The sequence below is a fragment of the Anolis carolinensis genome, chromosome 6 (genome assembly GCF_035594765.1).
Source record: "Anolis carolinensis isolate JA03-04 chromosome 6, rAnoCar3.1.pri, whole genome shotgun sequence".
Lineage (NCBI taxonomy): Eukaryota > Metazoa > Chordata > Lepidosauria > Squamata > Dactyloidae > Anolis > Anolis carolinensis.
Genome location: NC_085846.1, coordinates 41,147,646 through 41,165,410, shown reverse-complemented (window position 1 = coordinate 41,165,410; position 17,765 = coordinate 41,147,646). Strand labels below are relative to the sequence as shown.

The following is a 17,765-nucleotide window of genomic DNA, read 5'->3' as shown; positions in this document are numbered from 1 at the left end:
CCCCTGACAGATGACCATCCAGCCTCTGTTTAAAAGCCTCCAAAAAGGAGCTTTCACCACACTTTGAGGATGAGAATGGGGTATTACTCATCACAGCCATACACTGCCCTTGTTAGGACTTACCAGGATCAAAACAGATAGCTCAACAAAAGAAGAGTGGCTGATGAAGATGGACAAATTGACAATGTTGATCAAGGAAAAATTCTTGACTAAATTTAAGACATTTATATTTCTTATAGCAAAGATGGAGACAATCTTCAATTACTGGTTTTCTGATTTAGAAGAGTGATATTAAAAATTAGAAGGCAGAAATAAAGTGACAATTAAAGGGAGTAACAAACAGGAAGTTAAAATCAGGCAATGAGTGTGAGGCTTGTAGGTTAGTTTTAGTAGATTTCTCTTTAGAATGTTAAAGTTGTACGTTGTAGATAAAGGTATACTAGCTGTTGTAGTTTTGTTTTATATATAATGAAAATCGCTCTTGATTCTGGTTTTTCATGGTTTTTTGTTTAGTTTTTCTTTGTATTCTTAATTTTTATTCTTTCATCTTTTCTTGTTTTGTAAATCTGAATTTTTGTTGTATATTTCAATATAAATTATTTCTCCCCAAAAAGGACTTACCAGGATCAAGTGACTTGCAGACTTTCTCTCCTGTACAGACTTTGGCTACGCTGTAAGTTGTTTCCATATCTGAGAGGAGCTGATTATACTGCAAGAAATATGATTATTCTATTAGAGAGTAAAACAGAAATTCTTCTCCAGTTTAGGTGTTCAACATACCTGACTCAGAAATGATACAAATTCTGAAAGCATCTCTTCTCAACTAGTTGTGTTTTTTAAGTATTTGCCTGAATCTTACCACCCTCATGTTTTTTATAATGCTGGCTTAATTCTCATCACACTCAGTTCCGAGCCATGGTTACAGAAACACAATGATTGTTTGTTTATTACTTTTTATGTTTGCAGTATTTCTGTATGAAGTTCACAATTTTAAAAAAAATCAAATACTGGGCAATAGAAAATTAATATCACAATAAAATCTGTTGTTTTTTATGTCAGGAGTGACTTGAGACACTTGAGAAACTGCAAGTCACTTCTGGTGTGAGAGAATTTGCTGTCTGCAAGGATATTGCCCAGGAGACACCCAGATGTTTTAATGTTTTGCCATCCTGTGGGAGACTTCATGGGGAGCTGGAGCTGACAGATGGGAGCTCACCCACTCTCCCCGGAATCGAACCGCTGACCTATCGGTCAGCAGTCCTGCCAGCACAAGGTTTAACTCATTGCGCCACCAGGGGTTCCTAATAAACTCTGTGATTATGCCATATAAATATCACCATTAAGAAAAATACATTCGTAACATCCAAACCAGCATGGTATAGTGGTTTTAGTGTTTGACTACAACCCTAGGGACCAGGGTTTGATTCCCTGCTTTGCCATGGAAACCCCCTGAGTAACCTTGGACAGGTCACACATTCTCAGTCCCAGTAAACTCCATGATACGTTCACCTTAAGGCTGCCGTAAGTCAGAAAATAATTAATGATACACAACAACAAATAAAATAATGCCCTTCAAAGATATTATCTGTGGCTTTAGTTAGAAAACTGATCAGAGCAAAGTCATTTTCCTGCAGTCATTTTCATTGGTGTAATGAAGAAAAAAAGGAAGCACCCACTGGAAGTGAGTTCCATAACTGAAAAACTGGTCTTAGATTTTAAAGCTCTCCATTTTGTTGTTATGAGCCTTCAAGCGGACTCCAATTTATGCTGAACCTCTTACAAAGATTTCTTGGCAAGATTTGTTTGGAGGATGTTTGCCATTGCCTTCTTCTGGGGCTTAGAGAATGTGAATTCCCAAAGGTGACCCAGTGGGTTTCTGTGACTAAGTGAGGGTTTGAATGCCAGTCTCTTGCAGTCCTAGTTCCACATCTAAAACACTATGACATGCTGTCTCTAGCTCTCCACTCCAGCCTCCTCCCCCAATCATGACTATTCTACCTACGGCCATATAGACAGGTATAACAGACGATTATAAGAAACTGAGCTGTGCTCAGAAAACAAATTGATCACCCTTGATAATGACAAATCTTCAGCAGGACTATGATTTGTTAGGACCAATCAAATGCTATCAAAAGCTTGTATGCTTTGGAGGTCCTAATTTGCAAAGGCAAATTGCCTCCTCCAACTCTTCAACTAGATGTCTGAACCATGTTAAATTATTGGACAGTGCTCAAAAGCAAGGCAAAATGAAGCAAGAGGGGAGGGAGGAAGGAGTGTTCTAGCAATAACTTTGAGCCTAAGTGTTACATTACAGCACCACCTTTTGTAGATTCCAGTTTGCTTGCATCTGATGAAGAGAACTGATATCTATGAAAACTATGAAATATAATAATTAGTCTCCAAGTCTCCTCATCCCAACTTTTTTGGTATTTCCAAAGCATATTTCATGGAGGTAAGATCTTTGTTGTCAGGGAGAATGCACAAAAGAACACTGCAACTGAAGCTTATAAACAAAAAAATCAATTCTAACTATTTCATAATTACGTCATTGCAACAGTTGTGTGTAGAAGTAAACCGTTTTAGACAGTGGAAGCTGGTGGTTGACATCAGTCAAATGGGAATGTATGTAGGATTTTAGCTTGAGCACATCTGAGATATTCCAGGTGCTAAATTCTATCCCTCAAATAGGTTCAGCACCTTCGACGGCTCCTTTAAACGAATACCTGGACAATTCACTGCTCCACTAACATGGAAGGCATCAGCTATCACTGGTGTAAGGGATTAATCTCCCCTTCATGCTCACCTCCTTCAGCTCCTGTTCAGATAGGGCTGCCCGCTCGATATCACTCAGTTTCTTCAGAATACGCTTTATGCTGGGGTCTTTAAAATCAGTGGGATCAAATGTCCGAGCCCGAAGACCATAGTGCAGGGTGTGGTTTGACAATTCTAGATTCTTTTCTAACTAGAAGGCAAATAAGGGAATTTAACTGAACACAGCCATATCAAAGATTGCAAAAAGATTATCACATGTGCCATAATTAATGTGACTCCTGTCCTCAATGCAGTCTGAACCTTGCTGGTCGCTTCAGTGCCAGGTAGGAATTTTGCCCTTTGCAATTTTTTTGCCTACCTATATTGTATTTGAGGGACTTGGGAGGACTGGTTGGAGTGGTGTCTATAAACAGGATGTCAATGGTAAGTATCTGGGGTGGGAGGGATATGAATCAGTATATACTTTGGTAACCCTTTCAATGACAGCTGGGGCTCTAGAATGCAGGCCACTCTAGGTCCTATAACTTAGAATCATAGAATCATAGAGTTGGAAGAGACCTCATGGGCTATCCAGTCCAACCCCCTGCCAAGAAGCAGGAAATCGCATTCAAAGCACCAAAGGAAATTGCATTCAAACTTGTGGGGTTGTGAAAGAGACTGTCCTTGAGTCTAACCTGGGTTTCTCTCTCTTACAAAGTCCTGTGTGAGTTGGCCTTCCACCAATGCTGAATAATGCTAGGACTTCAGATTGCCCTCAGGGTTGGATGTTTCACCCAAACATGAGCATCAGCTAAGACCCACAGCAAGTTGCTCCCTCATTTTGTTTATCCTGAAGCATAACTAATTTAAATAGATATGGGTCAATAAAATGGCCCATATTTAAGTCAAACCTCTGTGACTGGTCTCATTATTTCATGAAATAACACAATCTGGAGAAAAAAACCTAGGAGAAGCTCCCAATTCCCTCCCCCCCCCCTCGCCCTGTTTATCATGGCCATTCCTCTGCTTACCCTTTACCATCTGAATGTGTAATAATTGGACTGTATTAGTTTACTTACCATGATATTTTTGTTGTGTTCTGTGATGTTGACGTTGTATGTCCAAGAGGCCTCGGTGTAAGTATTCCATACCACTTCAGCTGTGCTGTTGTACTCTTCCAAGAATTTTGCAGCCTCCGCTTCATCAGTTATTTTATCTGAATGAGGACAAATTGAGAGGGAATGGAGAATAAAATATTGGAAAATATAAAGAGGATTACTCCCCCCCCCAATCTCTTATTTCATTTGGTCTAGTGTGGAAACTTGAGGCACCTAGTATCTGAAATGAGAGGCAATCAAGGTCTAGTCTCTATAGGATTTGCACTCCCTGTGTCAGAATCACCATCACTCTGATCATCTAGGAAGTGTGAGTGCAAACTCAGATTATTTGATCGAGAATAAAGGCATTTTGAACATTAGAGGCCTTTTTTCATTACTAGACATTACTTGCACAAAACTCTATTATTTAAGACATATTCCAGGACAGAGCCATGATATTTCCACATACTCACGTGAGCCACTTCCAATTTCTGGCGTTCCTGTCCCCTTAAAAAGAAATGTTAGGTGGAGCCAGCAGAGGAGTGGTAAGTAAGTAATGGTTGAACTTCTGCCTTTGCTCATTGGGAGGTTAAAATGAGCATACAAGTGAAAAGACTCACATTCTAGAATCTACTGTACAGCCAATTAGCATGCAGCAGCTCCAGTCACCTTCCAATTTATCTGTTGCATCAGGAGCATGAAACTCCACTGGCAAAAGAGATGACTGGTTTTATATAGATTTGCAGACAGATGTCACAAAATACTTCATAGCCACCAACTATTATTATCTTTAAGCTAAATCCAACCATTTTGTGTAGGGTAGGAATTTGTGGCTCTCCAGATATTGCTGAACTAAATCCCATTAGTGTATGCCAAGAAAAGCTGGTGCAGTTATAACTCCCATTAGTAAAGATAAAGGTTTCCCTTGATGTTAAATCCAGTCGTGTCAGACTCTGGGGGTTGGTGCTCATCTCCATTTCTAAACTGAAGAGCTGGTGTTGTCCGTGGACACCTCCAAGGTCATGTGGCCGGCATGACTGCATGGAGTGCCGTTACCTTCCCGCCAGATCAGTACCAATTGATCTACTCACATTTGCATGTTTTTGAACTGCTAGGTTGGCAGAAGCTGGAGCTAACAGCGGGTGCTCACTCCACTCCCTGGATTCGAACCTGCAACCTTTCAGTCTGCAGGTTCAGTAGCTCAGCGCTTTAACACACTATGCCACTGGGGCTCCGTAACTCCCATTAGCACTAGTTAAAATAGCCAACCATGAAGAATGATGGGAGATGTCATTCTGCAACACATGGAGAACCACAGGTTTTCTACCTCTGATTTTGCAGTTCCCGCCTCCTCCCTGCCAGTTGTCAACCAAGATATAATGAGGACCTTTAAAGTAACAAAGGTGTGACCAGCCAACTCTAGAAATGAAATTTCATTCACCGTATTGAAGAGAACTGAAATGAGGAGAGCATTTGGTTTCTAATCATACGTTCTGTGCCAGAAGAACCCTTTTAAAAGAAAAGAATTGGAAACTAGAATATCAGCTGCATCCTTCCAGGACTATAACTATAATTTTTGAACAGTAGTGGCATGTAGAAATAGTGGCTCTTCAATCTTCTCTTTAGACCCCTTCTTTTTAAAAACAGCTAAAAGCCAAAGCATAAGTATTCTTAACGTTTTACCCTGCCACAAACCTCTTCCCCTTTATTTTGTACTTTGAAAGCTTTACCAAGTCCTTCTGGGTAGCCCTCTGGGACAGGGGGACGCCATTCAAAGTCTGGCCAGCCCAGCGTTTCATTGGTTTGCTTGTTCTGCTCTTCCAACCACGAAATAACAGGGCTAAAAAATTCCAGCAGTGGTGCAGCATCCATCTTATTTGTGCCAGTGATTTGTTGAAGAATATCCTGCCAGGGCTGGGAAGATCCAGGCCTCAATGCTGCGCTGCAGTGAAGAAGACAAAAGGCAGTAGAGAAAAGAAATATAGACACAGCTACTCATGTTGCTATTCATTTGGAAGTCCTTATATCTCCAGTTTCTATCATCTTTATTTCCAGTTGCTGTCTTTGTGTATCCTATGTCTTCTACCACACACGTTTTCTTACCGCTATCTGCCAAAGCATCCATCATAAAGACAACAGAACCAAGGTCACTAGAAGCACTTGGGATCCTTGTGTTGCTCTCTCTCTCATTTCAGTTGTGTCTACATGCCTTTTTAATGTTCTACGGTGTCTCCCATGTAACATGATACTGGTTCTTCATGATAAATTAACACAGTAGGTCTTAGCTACTCAATACTGCTTGAAATACTGCTGACACCACCACATAGTGTTGCCAGGTGTTGCCTTCTAGGCTCCATTAACAATCTTGTCATATGGCTGCCTACATCATTCCGCTTCGTTGGGGTGAGGGTAGTCACATGGGGGGAAGCATCAGTGCATGTGATGAATGCAGCTTCCACCCATGGATTCTACGGCAACACAGGAGCCCTTCACCCATGGAGCCATGCCGGCATTTTCTGATAGGAGCCAGTAAGCTCCATGGGCTAAAATCTACGCATGTCGCCAATTTTAGTCTTTTTTTATGTGGTCGCAAAAGAATAACAGATTTATTAGGTGATGTTGTCTCCAGGGCTGCTTCATCCCTGACTTTGGCCCAGGAATGAACTGACCCTTTCTTCCCTGGAGACATTTAGAGATAGTTGTCTTGTAAGTACTTTTTTGTTGATGTCTTGGTCCATACTATGCTCTGCATAATATCGTTATTAGGAATGGAGAAACTGTGAATCTAATGACTTGGTTTACATCTCAAAAGCTGTGAGATCTGTTTTCTTTGTGGAAGGACAGCTGTCACACAGATATTATTTATATCCAGGCTATCCTACCCATTAAAGAGTAGGGTGCCATACTCTTTAATGTACATCTTCAGGTTTGTATATTTGTACTGACATTCCTACACATGGTCATTATGCATTAGCTTTAGTCTGATATAAAGTCACCATTGGGATTCAGACTAAGTCAAATGGTCCTCATTTATATACCTTTTTCATGGGGGGTTACATTTCACAATTATACCTTCTTCTTGGCCACACTGAAATAGAAGGAATTGAAAAGACCACAATAATGTGAATACTTATTCAATTTGTTGGCATCTATTGCCTCTTAGATACAAGTCCACCCTTTGTCATTTCTCCTTCCCCCTCTGCTTTCACCTGAGCAGCCTTCCAGCTTCTTTGGACTGGTAGATATCACAGGTATGAAGAGGCCCGGTGTGGTTGGCAGCTTGGCAAAGAGCCTTATGAAACTGGAACTGCACAATGTAACTAACAAAATACCTAAACAAAACAAAACAAAACAAACATTTGTGCTCAGCAATCCTTTGGTAGAATAAAAACCAATAATTCTGTACTGACATTGCAAACGCTTCCATGTTGGAAAAGGGTTCACCCTTAGAAGGCAGAATGTGAAAAGTAGATTGCCCAATATATCTCTGACTGCTGAATTCACAATTTTTAGGACAAACAGATACCACATCAATCTTTCACTTCATGTTAAATAATCCACACAAAAATTTCAACCTCAATTTCAAATGTAACATTTTAATATCCACTAATATATGCACTAAAGAACATAAAAAGCAAACCATATACGGAGAACATAATTACTTTGCATTACAGAAATGGGGAATACTCCCTGAAATGGTTCATGTGAGAGACAACACTGGGGGGAAAGGACATTGTGGGCTATAGAAGCTGAAAGCGAATTGGAATTGTACGAAGCTGGGGAATGTAGCTCAGACTTGTGAGTAAACTGCTACTTGTTTCTGGTGAGACTGGCTACAAACACTATATGTATGGAAATCATTTAGATTTAAGGACCAGAAAGCGAGAAGGGCAATATGTCCAATTCTGAACCAAAACACCTTAATATATTTTTAAGCCTATATTCATTTCTTTATTTCAGGGGTGCCCCAGTATTTGGGAAGCTGGGGAACACCACTCACCTAGCCTACAGCCCTCTTCCAGCCAGAAAGGAAAGGAAAGGCACTGGGTAGCAAATCAGATATAGTTGTCTCTGCTTCAAATAACATCTTGGCTATGTCTTTGGTGACCCTGTCATTTGCTCTAATAGGTCCCAAGGGAATCAACGGTGACACTATTCTTTGTAATTCTTTCTGGTGAGATTGACTACAAACACAATACGTATGGAAATTGTTTAGTTAAGGGTCAATGGAATTGAGGACGTCTAGTCTATAGTCAAGGGTTTTTGCACTTTAGTTAAGGTTCAGCGAACATGTGACTGAGTCAATGGATTTGAGGTTGCCTAGTCAATGATCAAGGGATTTCCATACTTCTAGTTCATGGTCAATGGATATGGAACTTTGAGTCAATGGTCAATGGATTCTTGGATTCAAAGTCAATGGGTCAATGGATCCTGGGACTTCTAGTCATTGGATTGGAGGACGTCTAGTCAATGGTCATGGGGTTTTGGCACTGAGCTAAGGGTCAATGGATATGAGGAAACATGAAGCATATGACCTTTGAGCCATACATAGTCAATTAAAGACACCACCCCATAACTGCATTGAATTCATGAAGTCTACCAGATTTGGATTGTGAAAAATTAGTAGAGTCTGTTTTATGGACAATCCATAATTGATCAAGAATCTTTCCATTTCTGACTAACAGACACTTTTAACCATATGAATAACTAAGCCATAAATAAATATCTTTGCATGTAATGTCATATTTCCAGTACCAGATCCTAGTACCTGATATAAGGTGTATTGCCAGGAATGTGATATTTAGCACCAGGATCAAAGTTTGTTTCATTTCTTGCAATAGGAGGACAGATCCCCTGGTACTTTGTTCTGGAAAAACATAAGCCATGTGAATAGAGAAGAAATGAACAGAATTAGCAAAAGCCGTACTAGAAATGATTCAGACTCAAAATTTAGCCTTAAGGAAGATTCAGACAAGACATTTGGTAATAGAAATGCTACCAGAAACATCTATCTTTAATCTCAGTTCCCCCTTTTCCCTGAGATCATATTATTCACGGCTTTGCACTCACAATACTAGTTACATGTGTGGAATGCACATTACGATGGCATCACATGAAATGATACCCTTATAATCAGAGGCGGTCCAACCGTAAGGTGAACTAGGCATTTGCCTGTGGTGCCATCGTCCCGGGGGCACCATCGTCCCAGGAGGATGGCGCCACCGCCCCGCCTCCTTCTCCTTCGGGCCTCCCTGCGGCCGTGCTGGGCCTTCCGGCTGGCACGGACCCGCCTTCTCACTGCACAGGCCCACCTTTGGGGCCTTCAGAGATTGTGAGGTCTGTGGGAACTTGGAAGCTAGGTAAGTGGGGCTTATATATCTTTAGAAGGTCCAGGGTGGGAGAAAGAACTCTTCTTTGAAACAGGTGTGAATGTTGTAATTAATCACCTTGATTAGCATTTCATGGCCCTGTGGCTTCAAGGCCTGGCTTCTTCTTGCCTGGGAGAATCTTTTTTTTGGGAGGTGTTAGCTGTCCCTGATTGTTTACTATCTGGATTTATCCTGTTTTCAAAGTGTTGTTCTTTATTTATTGTCCTGATTTTAGAGGGGTTTTTTTTAATACTGGGGGCTATCTGGGTTATCTAAGTCCACACTGCCCTATATCCCAGTTCAATGTTTGGTGCTAAATTCGCAAATATAGTAATTCCTACATAACATTACCATATATTGAACTGCTTTTTCTGTTGATTTGTTATAAAACATGATGTTTTGGTGCTTAATTTGTAAAATCTTAATGTAATTTGATGTTTAATAGGCTTTTCCTTAATCCCTCCTTATTATCCAATCACTTATCCAACACTTTTATTTTTCAGTGATTGGTTTGGGGGGGGGGGGTGCCAAAATTCTGTTCGCCTACACTTGAAAATTACCTAGGGCCGGCTCTTATCATAATAGGAAGAGTAAAGTTTGCACTCCATCATCAGCCCTAGGGACGGTTTTGCTCTAAAAGTACAAATAAGCAAGAATGAACTGAAAGGAAGTGGTATATAGAAAGGAAAAACCTAAATCTCATATGCATCAATATCCCTGTAATATATTAATTGTTGTTGTCACTGCTGCTGTTGTTTTCATGTGTATTAGCAAGATTTATTCAGAGGAGGTTTGCATTGCTTTCTTCTATGGTTGAAAGAATGTGATTTGCTCAAAGCCACCTAATGAGTTTCTGTGACTGAGTGACGTTTTGAATCCAGGTCTCCCAGAGTTCTAGTTCAACGTGCAAATCGTTATATCATGTTAGCTGCTAATATATGGGCACCTGTTTTTATTTATGTATTCAAAAAAACTATCTCTACTCATCAAATTCCTCATCTAGTCCTAGTTATATTTCTACTTGACTTGGTATGTATGTATGTATGCATGCATGCAAATATGCATAAGGCTCTCTTTACACAAATATTTCACAAAGATATTGTCAAAACACACATAAACAGACACTGCAAAGTTTTTTGGTTCCCCAAGTAAACATACTCTTTCTTTTCCCTTTTAAATTAAGTTATATCATATGAAATTAGGTTGTAGACCTTTTTTCATGTAGACAGAGCATATCCCAGCACTCCACAAACTGGTGCCCTCCAGACATCCCTAGATAGGTATTGATAGTGGCAGCTTTAGCCTAGCTGGCTAAAGACTCCTGACATAACACTCCTCATTTTCAATAATGTGACAACCCACCTCCACATAACATACTGCAAGGAGGCATTTACCTCAGGTACCACCAGTCATAATTGTAGCGGCTGGGAGTGGTGCGGCCACTGAAAACGTTCCATCGCCACTGGTCTATGAGGTAGCCAAAGGGAATAAATGCAATCTTTTGCAGGGCCATTTTCAACAGGTAATTGATATCACTCTCTGTAAGGAACAAGCAGAAACAAAAAGAAGAAGAAAAAAAGTGTGGGAAAGGAAAATGTCTCTGGAATCCAAAGTATAGGCAGAGCTTCCAAAGTAAGGTGGAGCTACTTTGACATATTTTTGCCAGCAGTAGATAAGAGAAGCCAGAATAAAAATAATTATCTAGTCAGTAGCTAAATCTTACCTAAGATCAGCTCAGTGAAGATGTGTCACAAATTCAATTTGTTTCATAAAGATCAAGTAGACAGAACATAGTAAAGAACAAAAATAACTTTCTGGCCTTGCATTGCACATTTTAGTGTTTAAAATAGTGTTTAAAAGTAGTTCTCACAGAGTAATTTGGGAACATCTATGGCCTATGGACACAACAGCCTCAGGACACAGCAACAACTACAAAAATCACTCAATAACCTGTTCTAATAGGAAATTACTTCTCTCAAAAAGGGGTAGCAATTACACAATTAATATGTACAAAGCTATTTTATGGATTATTTCAAGAGAAACCGATCTTCAGTTTCCACTTGCAATGTAAATGTAGGGGCTAAGATTCCCCTTTCCTTTTCATTGATAGGAAGCAGAGAGCACATTCTAGAATTCAGTCCAAAAAATCTCTTTTACTCCACCATAGCAAGGAATTATTGGAGTGATATAAGCCTAGTTCCAGCTCATCTTTGAATCTGATACTTGTAGTAACTTCCATCATCCCTACTGGCCATTCTACCCATTCACTTTCCCCCATAACACTTTCTGAAGTTGTCTTGTCAGTTATCCATACCTTTATCTTCAGTGACTTCACTGAGCAAACCAATTTTCTTGAGGTGGGCAGGGGTAGAGACAGATAAGCTCATAACATCCCCAATGGCTTCATGAAAGCCAGGGTTGGCCCCTTCCCGGAATGTGACAGGTTGGTCCTTATACTGAAGGTAGTATTCAACATGTCCCATTTCATGGTGGACTGTGAAGAGCTGCTCCATAGTGATGGTTGTGCACTGCTTTATCCTGTGGAGTAGGGAATGGGAAGGTGAGTCTGGGGGATGGTTGTATCATGGGCATCAAGTTATGTCCATAGAGCATCTGTGTGGCTGACTAGGAGAAGAGTTTTTGTGCTCTCTGTTTACTTATAGAGAATGACCTGGTAGCTCTCAGAAGGTGTCATAAAGTACCTATCTCATCGAGGCAACATTTAAGTTGGTTAACTCTTCTCCTAATCACATTAGTGCATAGTAGATGTGGGGTATCCAAGTATTTTCAGTACTCTTGCAAAATTGCAGTTTCCAATGTTCCTCAGGGAAGATGGGCCATAAATAAGGTTCAAAACCAAGTTTCTTTAAAATGCCTTTAATTCAAGTTGATGAACAAATTGATATATTCAAAAGCAAGAGATCAGTTCTGACTTTTGACATGCCCATGTCCTCTCCTAGTAACCCTTTGGGTGGGGAGGGGGAAGGGAGGGAGGAAGAGACGAGAAGATGGTAGGAAGAGATATTGCAATTTTAGACTCTGGTTCCATCCACAGAGGCATATGGCCCCTAGGAGATGAACTGTAAGGAAACACAATGCTTGACTGGGAAAAACATATTTTCAACTTCTGCTTTTCTACTTACTTGATTGATTACAACATTCAGGCCATGCCTGCTAATGTGCTTTGAGGAACCAAGCAGAAAGTAAGATCACAGAACTTAATTTTGATCTTAAGGAATTGGGGCCCCAAGACTTTCTTTTTGCACCAGGACTCACTCCTTGAAAACATGAGAAAAACTAACATTGTTCTGATGTCACCACTGAAAATACCCATGGCCAGATATGCATGCTATCCGGAAGCTAAAATCTGCAGTAACTTAATGTTGCAGTTTGCAGGGAAGTACACACACATGCAACACAGAGACACAGACCGAAGTATAGAAAATAAACTAGACATTTACAGATTGCATCAGGAATGTAACACGTCCTTCAGCCAAGGCTGCAATATTCTGTTCACTTCCATAACTAGGAGAAGCAGCAGATCTTCCATTTAATTTGAACCAGATGTTGTTACTAACACTAACACTTGGATTGTTTAAGCATCTATTTAAAGTATTTTTCCCTTGAATCTCAACTTTCTTGTTGCATTTATTTCACCAAGCATGAGATGAAAATGCCCCTGAAGATGGCCAGACACCAGGGAAGTGTGCAACTTTTTTGTTGCTTATTAAACCCAAACATACATCATGGGTTTCAATGCCAACAAAGGCTTTGGTTTTCTTTTCTAGGCAAGGCCTTATTATATGCAGTATGCACCTGAAGTCTTTGCGATTGTAGAAGTCCCATGCCGATGCATGGCACACCACCTCCCGCCCATCTGTTGGCTTCTCCAGCATGGATTTCTCCCAGAATTCAGGTGGCATTCCAAGCATGCCAAGCGAGGTGAAGAATTCCTCCGACACCCGGAACATGCGTGTTACGTTCCAATTCTAGGAAAGGCAAGGACCCATCCGCAGCATTAGATAGCACAAATGTTTTTGGAGACTGCTCTTGGAGACTGGTTCCAGCTCACTCAAGTATTCCCATAATAGATAACAGCAGGAGCATCGGCTGCTTGCATGTTAGAGACTTCTGTCTCAGTGGGACAGAGGAGAAGTGAAGGAGATACCCCATGAAATGAAAGGTCTCTTAAGACCTCTTGCACTATGTAGAGTGAGGGTTCATTTCTATGTGACGATGCATGTATTTTGTATGATGAGAATAATTGTGGCAGTGTAGTATTTCATTTCATAACACAGGTCTTGAGATGAAAGCAGAAACCATGTCCACAACATGGTTATTCAGATCGAAAGTGAAAACTGCTCCAACCATTCCTACATTGCAAAGTACATCGAAATATGGATCTATACATCACAAAATATAATGTGGGAACCAGCCTTGGAAGGCATAAATTACATTAAAATACATTTGCCCAGCTCACTGTGGTGCAAGGTTATGACTGTATTTAGTGCAGAAACAATACTGGAACAGTTGTGTCTCATTTGCCCATTTTAGTTATACAGAACATAATTAGCTTGTCATTGTTGGATGAATCAGTAGTCATAGTATTTCCCCAGTAATTGCCCAGGGAACAACTGAGTAACTCAGTAGAGAATAGCAGATATGCTAGTGACAGAGATGATTAGAGATGTGCATATTTTCACCTGTACTCTTTGCAGCAAGACAAACAAGAGGAAAATGTATGCATTTGCAACACAGATTTTCTTACTTGTTGCTGCATGGTGTTGGTGACGTCCACATTAGGTTTATTTGGGAAAGGGATCATCATATCATAAATATTATTCCATTGCTGGGCCCACATGTTACCTGCAGGGGGCAAAGCAGGACAGCTCAGTTAGTTAGGAGTCTGGGTTTCTTTCCACAGTCAATAGCCCTGAGACTTGATAGCTTCTGGTATAAGATTGTTGCCAAATCTGTTTCTCAGTTTACATCTTTTGGGACAAGGAAAAATAAAATATTTGTTTTTCTCATTGTTATGAGAGCAAGAAAACACACATCATAGAATCATGGTTTATTCTATGGTTGCAACATCGCACAAATGGCAAACTAGGTATTACTAATTATGTGAATTCATCAATATGCTTATTATGTGTGTGCTGTAAACGTAACACATATTTTCTCTTGTATACCAAATGAAAATCTCCCTTCTGAAACTGATATAAACCTCTTCACAGAAAAAAATACACCATCACCTTCCCATCAATGAATCTTTAACATAATTTCCAAATTGTTTCATGGTAAAGGAATTAGGCATTTCACGTGTCTGTACCAACAGCCGTTGTCTCTGTTGTCTGTTGTCTGTATTCCTCATATACCAGAAATGGTTTATAGGAGCTGGGCTAAGAAAGGGGAAAGGGAAGTGGGAGCACAGCAGAGTCCAAGTAGGATCAATATGCTAGCAAAGTACTGAAATCAATGTTTACTTTTGCAAATATTCTAGTTCAATTTCTCATTATATCTGTTCTTCTTAACTCCTTTTTTTGTCATCAGAACTAGATACCTACAACCTGTTGTTTTATCTTGACTAGAGAAAATAAATTATTGTGCTCTGAGCCATAAAACATGCTAGGTAGCGTTGTTTGGTCCTTAGACTTAGTCTGCTTCATAAAGTTGTTCTGAGGATAACGAAAATATATTGAGCTGAAACCAGCTGAAATCATTTCTAAGGAAAAGACAAATATTCCTTTTGCTAGAGTAGAAACAAGTGAAGCTACAGCTGGTATTATGTTGGTGAATTATGATGGTGTTAAGTCAGAATTAGGCTATTTCAGCTAACTTTTTAAATATTACCTTTTTGATAGTAACTTTGATGATGGTAATAATGATGACAGTAACAACGCAAACACACAAATATTTTGTTGCAACCACACAGTGAGCAAAATCCTCCAAATTCACCTTGTAAGAAGTGCAGACATCATATATGGCCATTTTTATGTTGTTAGAGAGAAAGAAAATCAACAGCAACACAACTCTCAACTGGAGCAACATCCCTAAAGATTCCAGGAGAATGCTGTAAATGCATATCAGGCTGCAGAAAAATAGCTGGATGCATCTATGTTGATTCCCCACCAACAATAGGCTGAGAGAAGCAAGGCTGCACACTCCTATGGTCACTAACTGGAGTGGGGCAGAGCACTAGAAGTCTGTTGTCTCAGTTGTTGTTCAGCTAACAGCAGCAGCCTTCCACATTCTCAGGAAGAGGACACTCACATAACTTTACACTCAATCAAAATGAAAAAGGATCATAGAATAAATCTATGTTTCAAGTTTCTTTTGACAAGTTCAAATGTTAGATAAAAGAAAAAAAAGAAGGGACACTTCTTTAGACTAAGAATGTAATTCTAATGACTGTCTAACCAATGGCTTCCCACCCCTTTTTGACAGATACAATTTGGAACTGCTACAAATTCCAGTTCCAAATGCCTCAATGGCAGTCCCTCCAGATTAAAGGTGGTGCTGTTTAACGCCAGGTCTTTAAATGGGAAGACATCTTTTATCCAGAATTTAATCTTGGATGAACATGAAGACCTGGCGTGTATAACGGAGACCTTGCTGGACGAGACTGGAGGGGTTAATCTTACCCAGTTCTGCCCACCAGGTTACTCTGTGCCGCACCAACCGAGATCTGGAGGGCGGGGAGGTGGGGTTGAAGTGGTGTGTAAGGATTCCATCCCCCTGACCAGACACCCCATCCTTCAGTCTACCATGTTTGAATGTGTTCACCTGAGGGTAGGAGACCGGGACAGTTTAGGCATTCTGTACCAACCACCCTGCTGCACTACAGTCTCCCTACCTGAGCTAGCTGGGGTGGTCTCGGACCTGGCATTGGAATCCCAGAGGCTTATAGTGCTGGGGGACTTCAATGTTCATGCCGAGACCAACCTCCAAGGTGCAGCTAAAGACTTCATGGCCTCCATAGCAACCATGGGACTGTCCCAACTAGTAACAGGCCCTATCCACAGAGCTGGACACACACTGGACTTGGTTTTCTTCCAGGGATGGGAGGAAGATGGTGGTGTGGAGGAGCTGACCATTGCTCCATTGCCATGGACCGACCATCACCTGATCAGGTTTAGACTCACTGTGCTCCCTAACCTCTGCAGGAGTGGAGGACCTATTAAAATGGTCTGCCCCAGGAGGCTTATGGATCCAGAAGGATTCCTGATGGCTCTTGGAAAATTTTCTGCCTCCTCGGTAGGTGATCCTGTTGATGCTCTGGTCTCTCTCTGGAATGGGGAGATGACTAGGGCAATAGACACGATTGCTCCAGAACGTCCCCTCTTGAGTAGCCAAGCTAAACCAGCTCTTGGTTCACCAAGGAGCTGGCAGTGATGAAGCCAAAAAAGAGGGGACTAGAGTGCGTGTGGCGGTTAGAGCACAGCGAATCAGACCAAACATGGTTATGTTCCTATCTTAGGACATATATCGTGGCAATAAAAGCCGCAAGGAAAGCTTACCTTGCGGCCAGTATTGCATCTACAAAGAACCATCTGGTGGAGCTGTTTCGGGTTGTCAGAGGGTTGTTAAATCCCACCACACAAGGCAGGATCCCTGACAACTCGGCAGCCTGCTGTGAAGCATTTGCTAGGTTCTTTGCGGACAAAGTTGTTCTGATCCGCTCTGACTTTGATGCCATGTTAATGGTAGTCTCTGAGGATGTAGCACGAGCACCTGCTTGTCCAGTTTTGATAGATTCATTTCAATTGGTTGAGTTCGAGGACGTGGACAAGATCCTTGGAGAGGTGAGACTAACCACATGTATCCTCGACCCCTGCCCATCCTGGCTGGTAAAGGAAGCCAGAGGGGGTTTGGCAGAGTAGGTGAAGCTGTTGGTAAATGCCTCCCTTTTGGGAAAGCAAATTTCCTATGCAACGCCCTCCCAAATGAAGACAGGCTCCCTCCCTCCTATCTTTTCGTAAACAGGTGAAAACCTGGTTGTGGGACCAGGCTTTTGAACGATAGCAGCAATAGCAATTATGATTATAATGACAGGATATAGTGACAGACCCGGTTCGGACTCAGAATGTGCCTTGAATGTATATTTTTATGAATATTTTTGAATGTTTTAACCTAATTAATTTAAACTTCAATGAAATGTATTGGAAATGGTTTATATGTGTGTTTTATACTGTAAGCCACCCCGAGTCCCCCTTCAGGGGTGAGAAGGTCGAGGTAGAAATGCTGAAATAAATAAATAAATAAGTCCTGCTCATTATTTTGAACCCCATGACTCCAAAGATCCCTTGTTTTTCATCCTGTCATTCCCCAAAGAAAATCATAGAGTTATAAGAGACCAAAAGGGCTGCCCAGTCCCTTGAAAAGCAGGTACACACAAGTATTCCCAAAAGATGGCTGGACAGTCTTTTTAAAAACCTACACCACATTTTAAGGTAGCATCTTCCACTGTTGAAATGCTTTTGCCATCAAGAAGTTTTTCTCTTCTCCTCTCGTTTGAATCCATTGTGCTTGTGTTCTAGTCTATAGAATG

At 40.8% G+C, this 17,765-nt stretch overlaps 1 protein-coding gene and 1 long non-coding RNA gene across 4 annotated transcripts in view; one reads left to right on the top strand and one right to left on the bottom strand.

Moving 5' to 3' along the window:
• Positions 1 to 17,765, top strand: part of LOC103279201 (uncharacterized) — a 100,491-nt gene that overhangs the window by 38,161 nt on the left and 44,565 nt on the right. The window lies entirely within an intron of this gene.
• The window catches only part of ace (angiotensin I converting enzyme), a 56,361-nt gene that overhangs the window by 10,926 nt on the left and 27,670 nt on the right, over positions 1 to 17,765 (bottom strand). Inside the window, exons 6-15 of one of the 2 annotated variants that reach the window (XM_008113133.2) lie at positions 13,986 to 14,083; positions 13,034 to 13,206; positions 11,532 to 11,755; positions 10,612 to 10,756; positions 8,617 to 8,715; positions 7,058 to 7,180; positions 5,579 to 5,790; positions 3,831 to 3,967; positions 2,804 to 2,962; positions 622 to 709 (exon numbers count right to left, since the gene is read on the bottom strand). In XM_008113133.2, the coding sequence (XP_008111340.2) occupies positions 622 to 709; positions 2,804 to 2,962; positions 3,831 to 3,967; positions 5,579 to 5,790; positions 7,058 to 7,180; positions 8,617 to 8,715; positions 10,612 to 10,756; positions 11,532 to 11,755; positions 13,034 to 13,206; positions 13,986 to 14,083 (1,458 nt within the window). Of the gene's footprint in view, positions 1 to 621; positions 710 to 2,803; positions 2,963 to 3,830; positions 3,968 to 4,321; positions 4,478 to 5,578; positions 5,791 to 7,057; positions 7,181 to 8,616; positions 8,716 to 10,611; positions 10,757 to 11,531; positions 11,756 to 13,033; positions 13,207 to 13,985; positions 14,084 to 17,765 lie in introns of those variants that run through there. The other variant, XM_062958119.1, reaches the window with a different exon arrangement.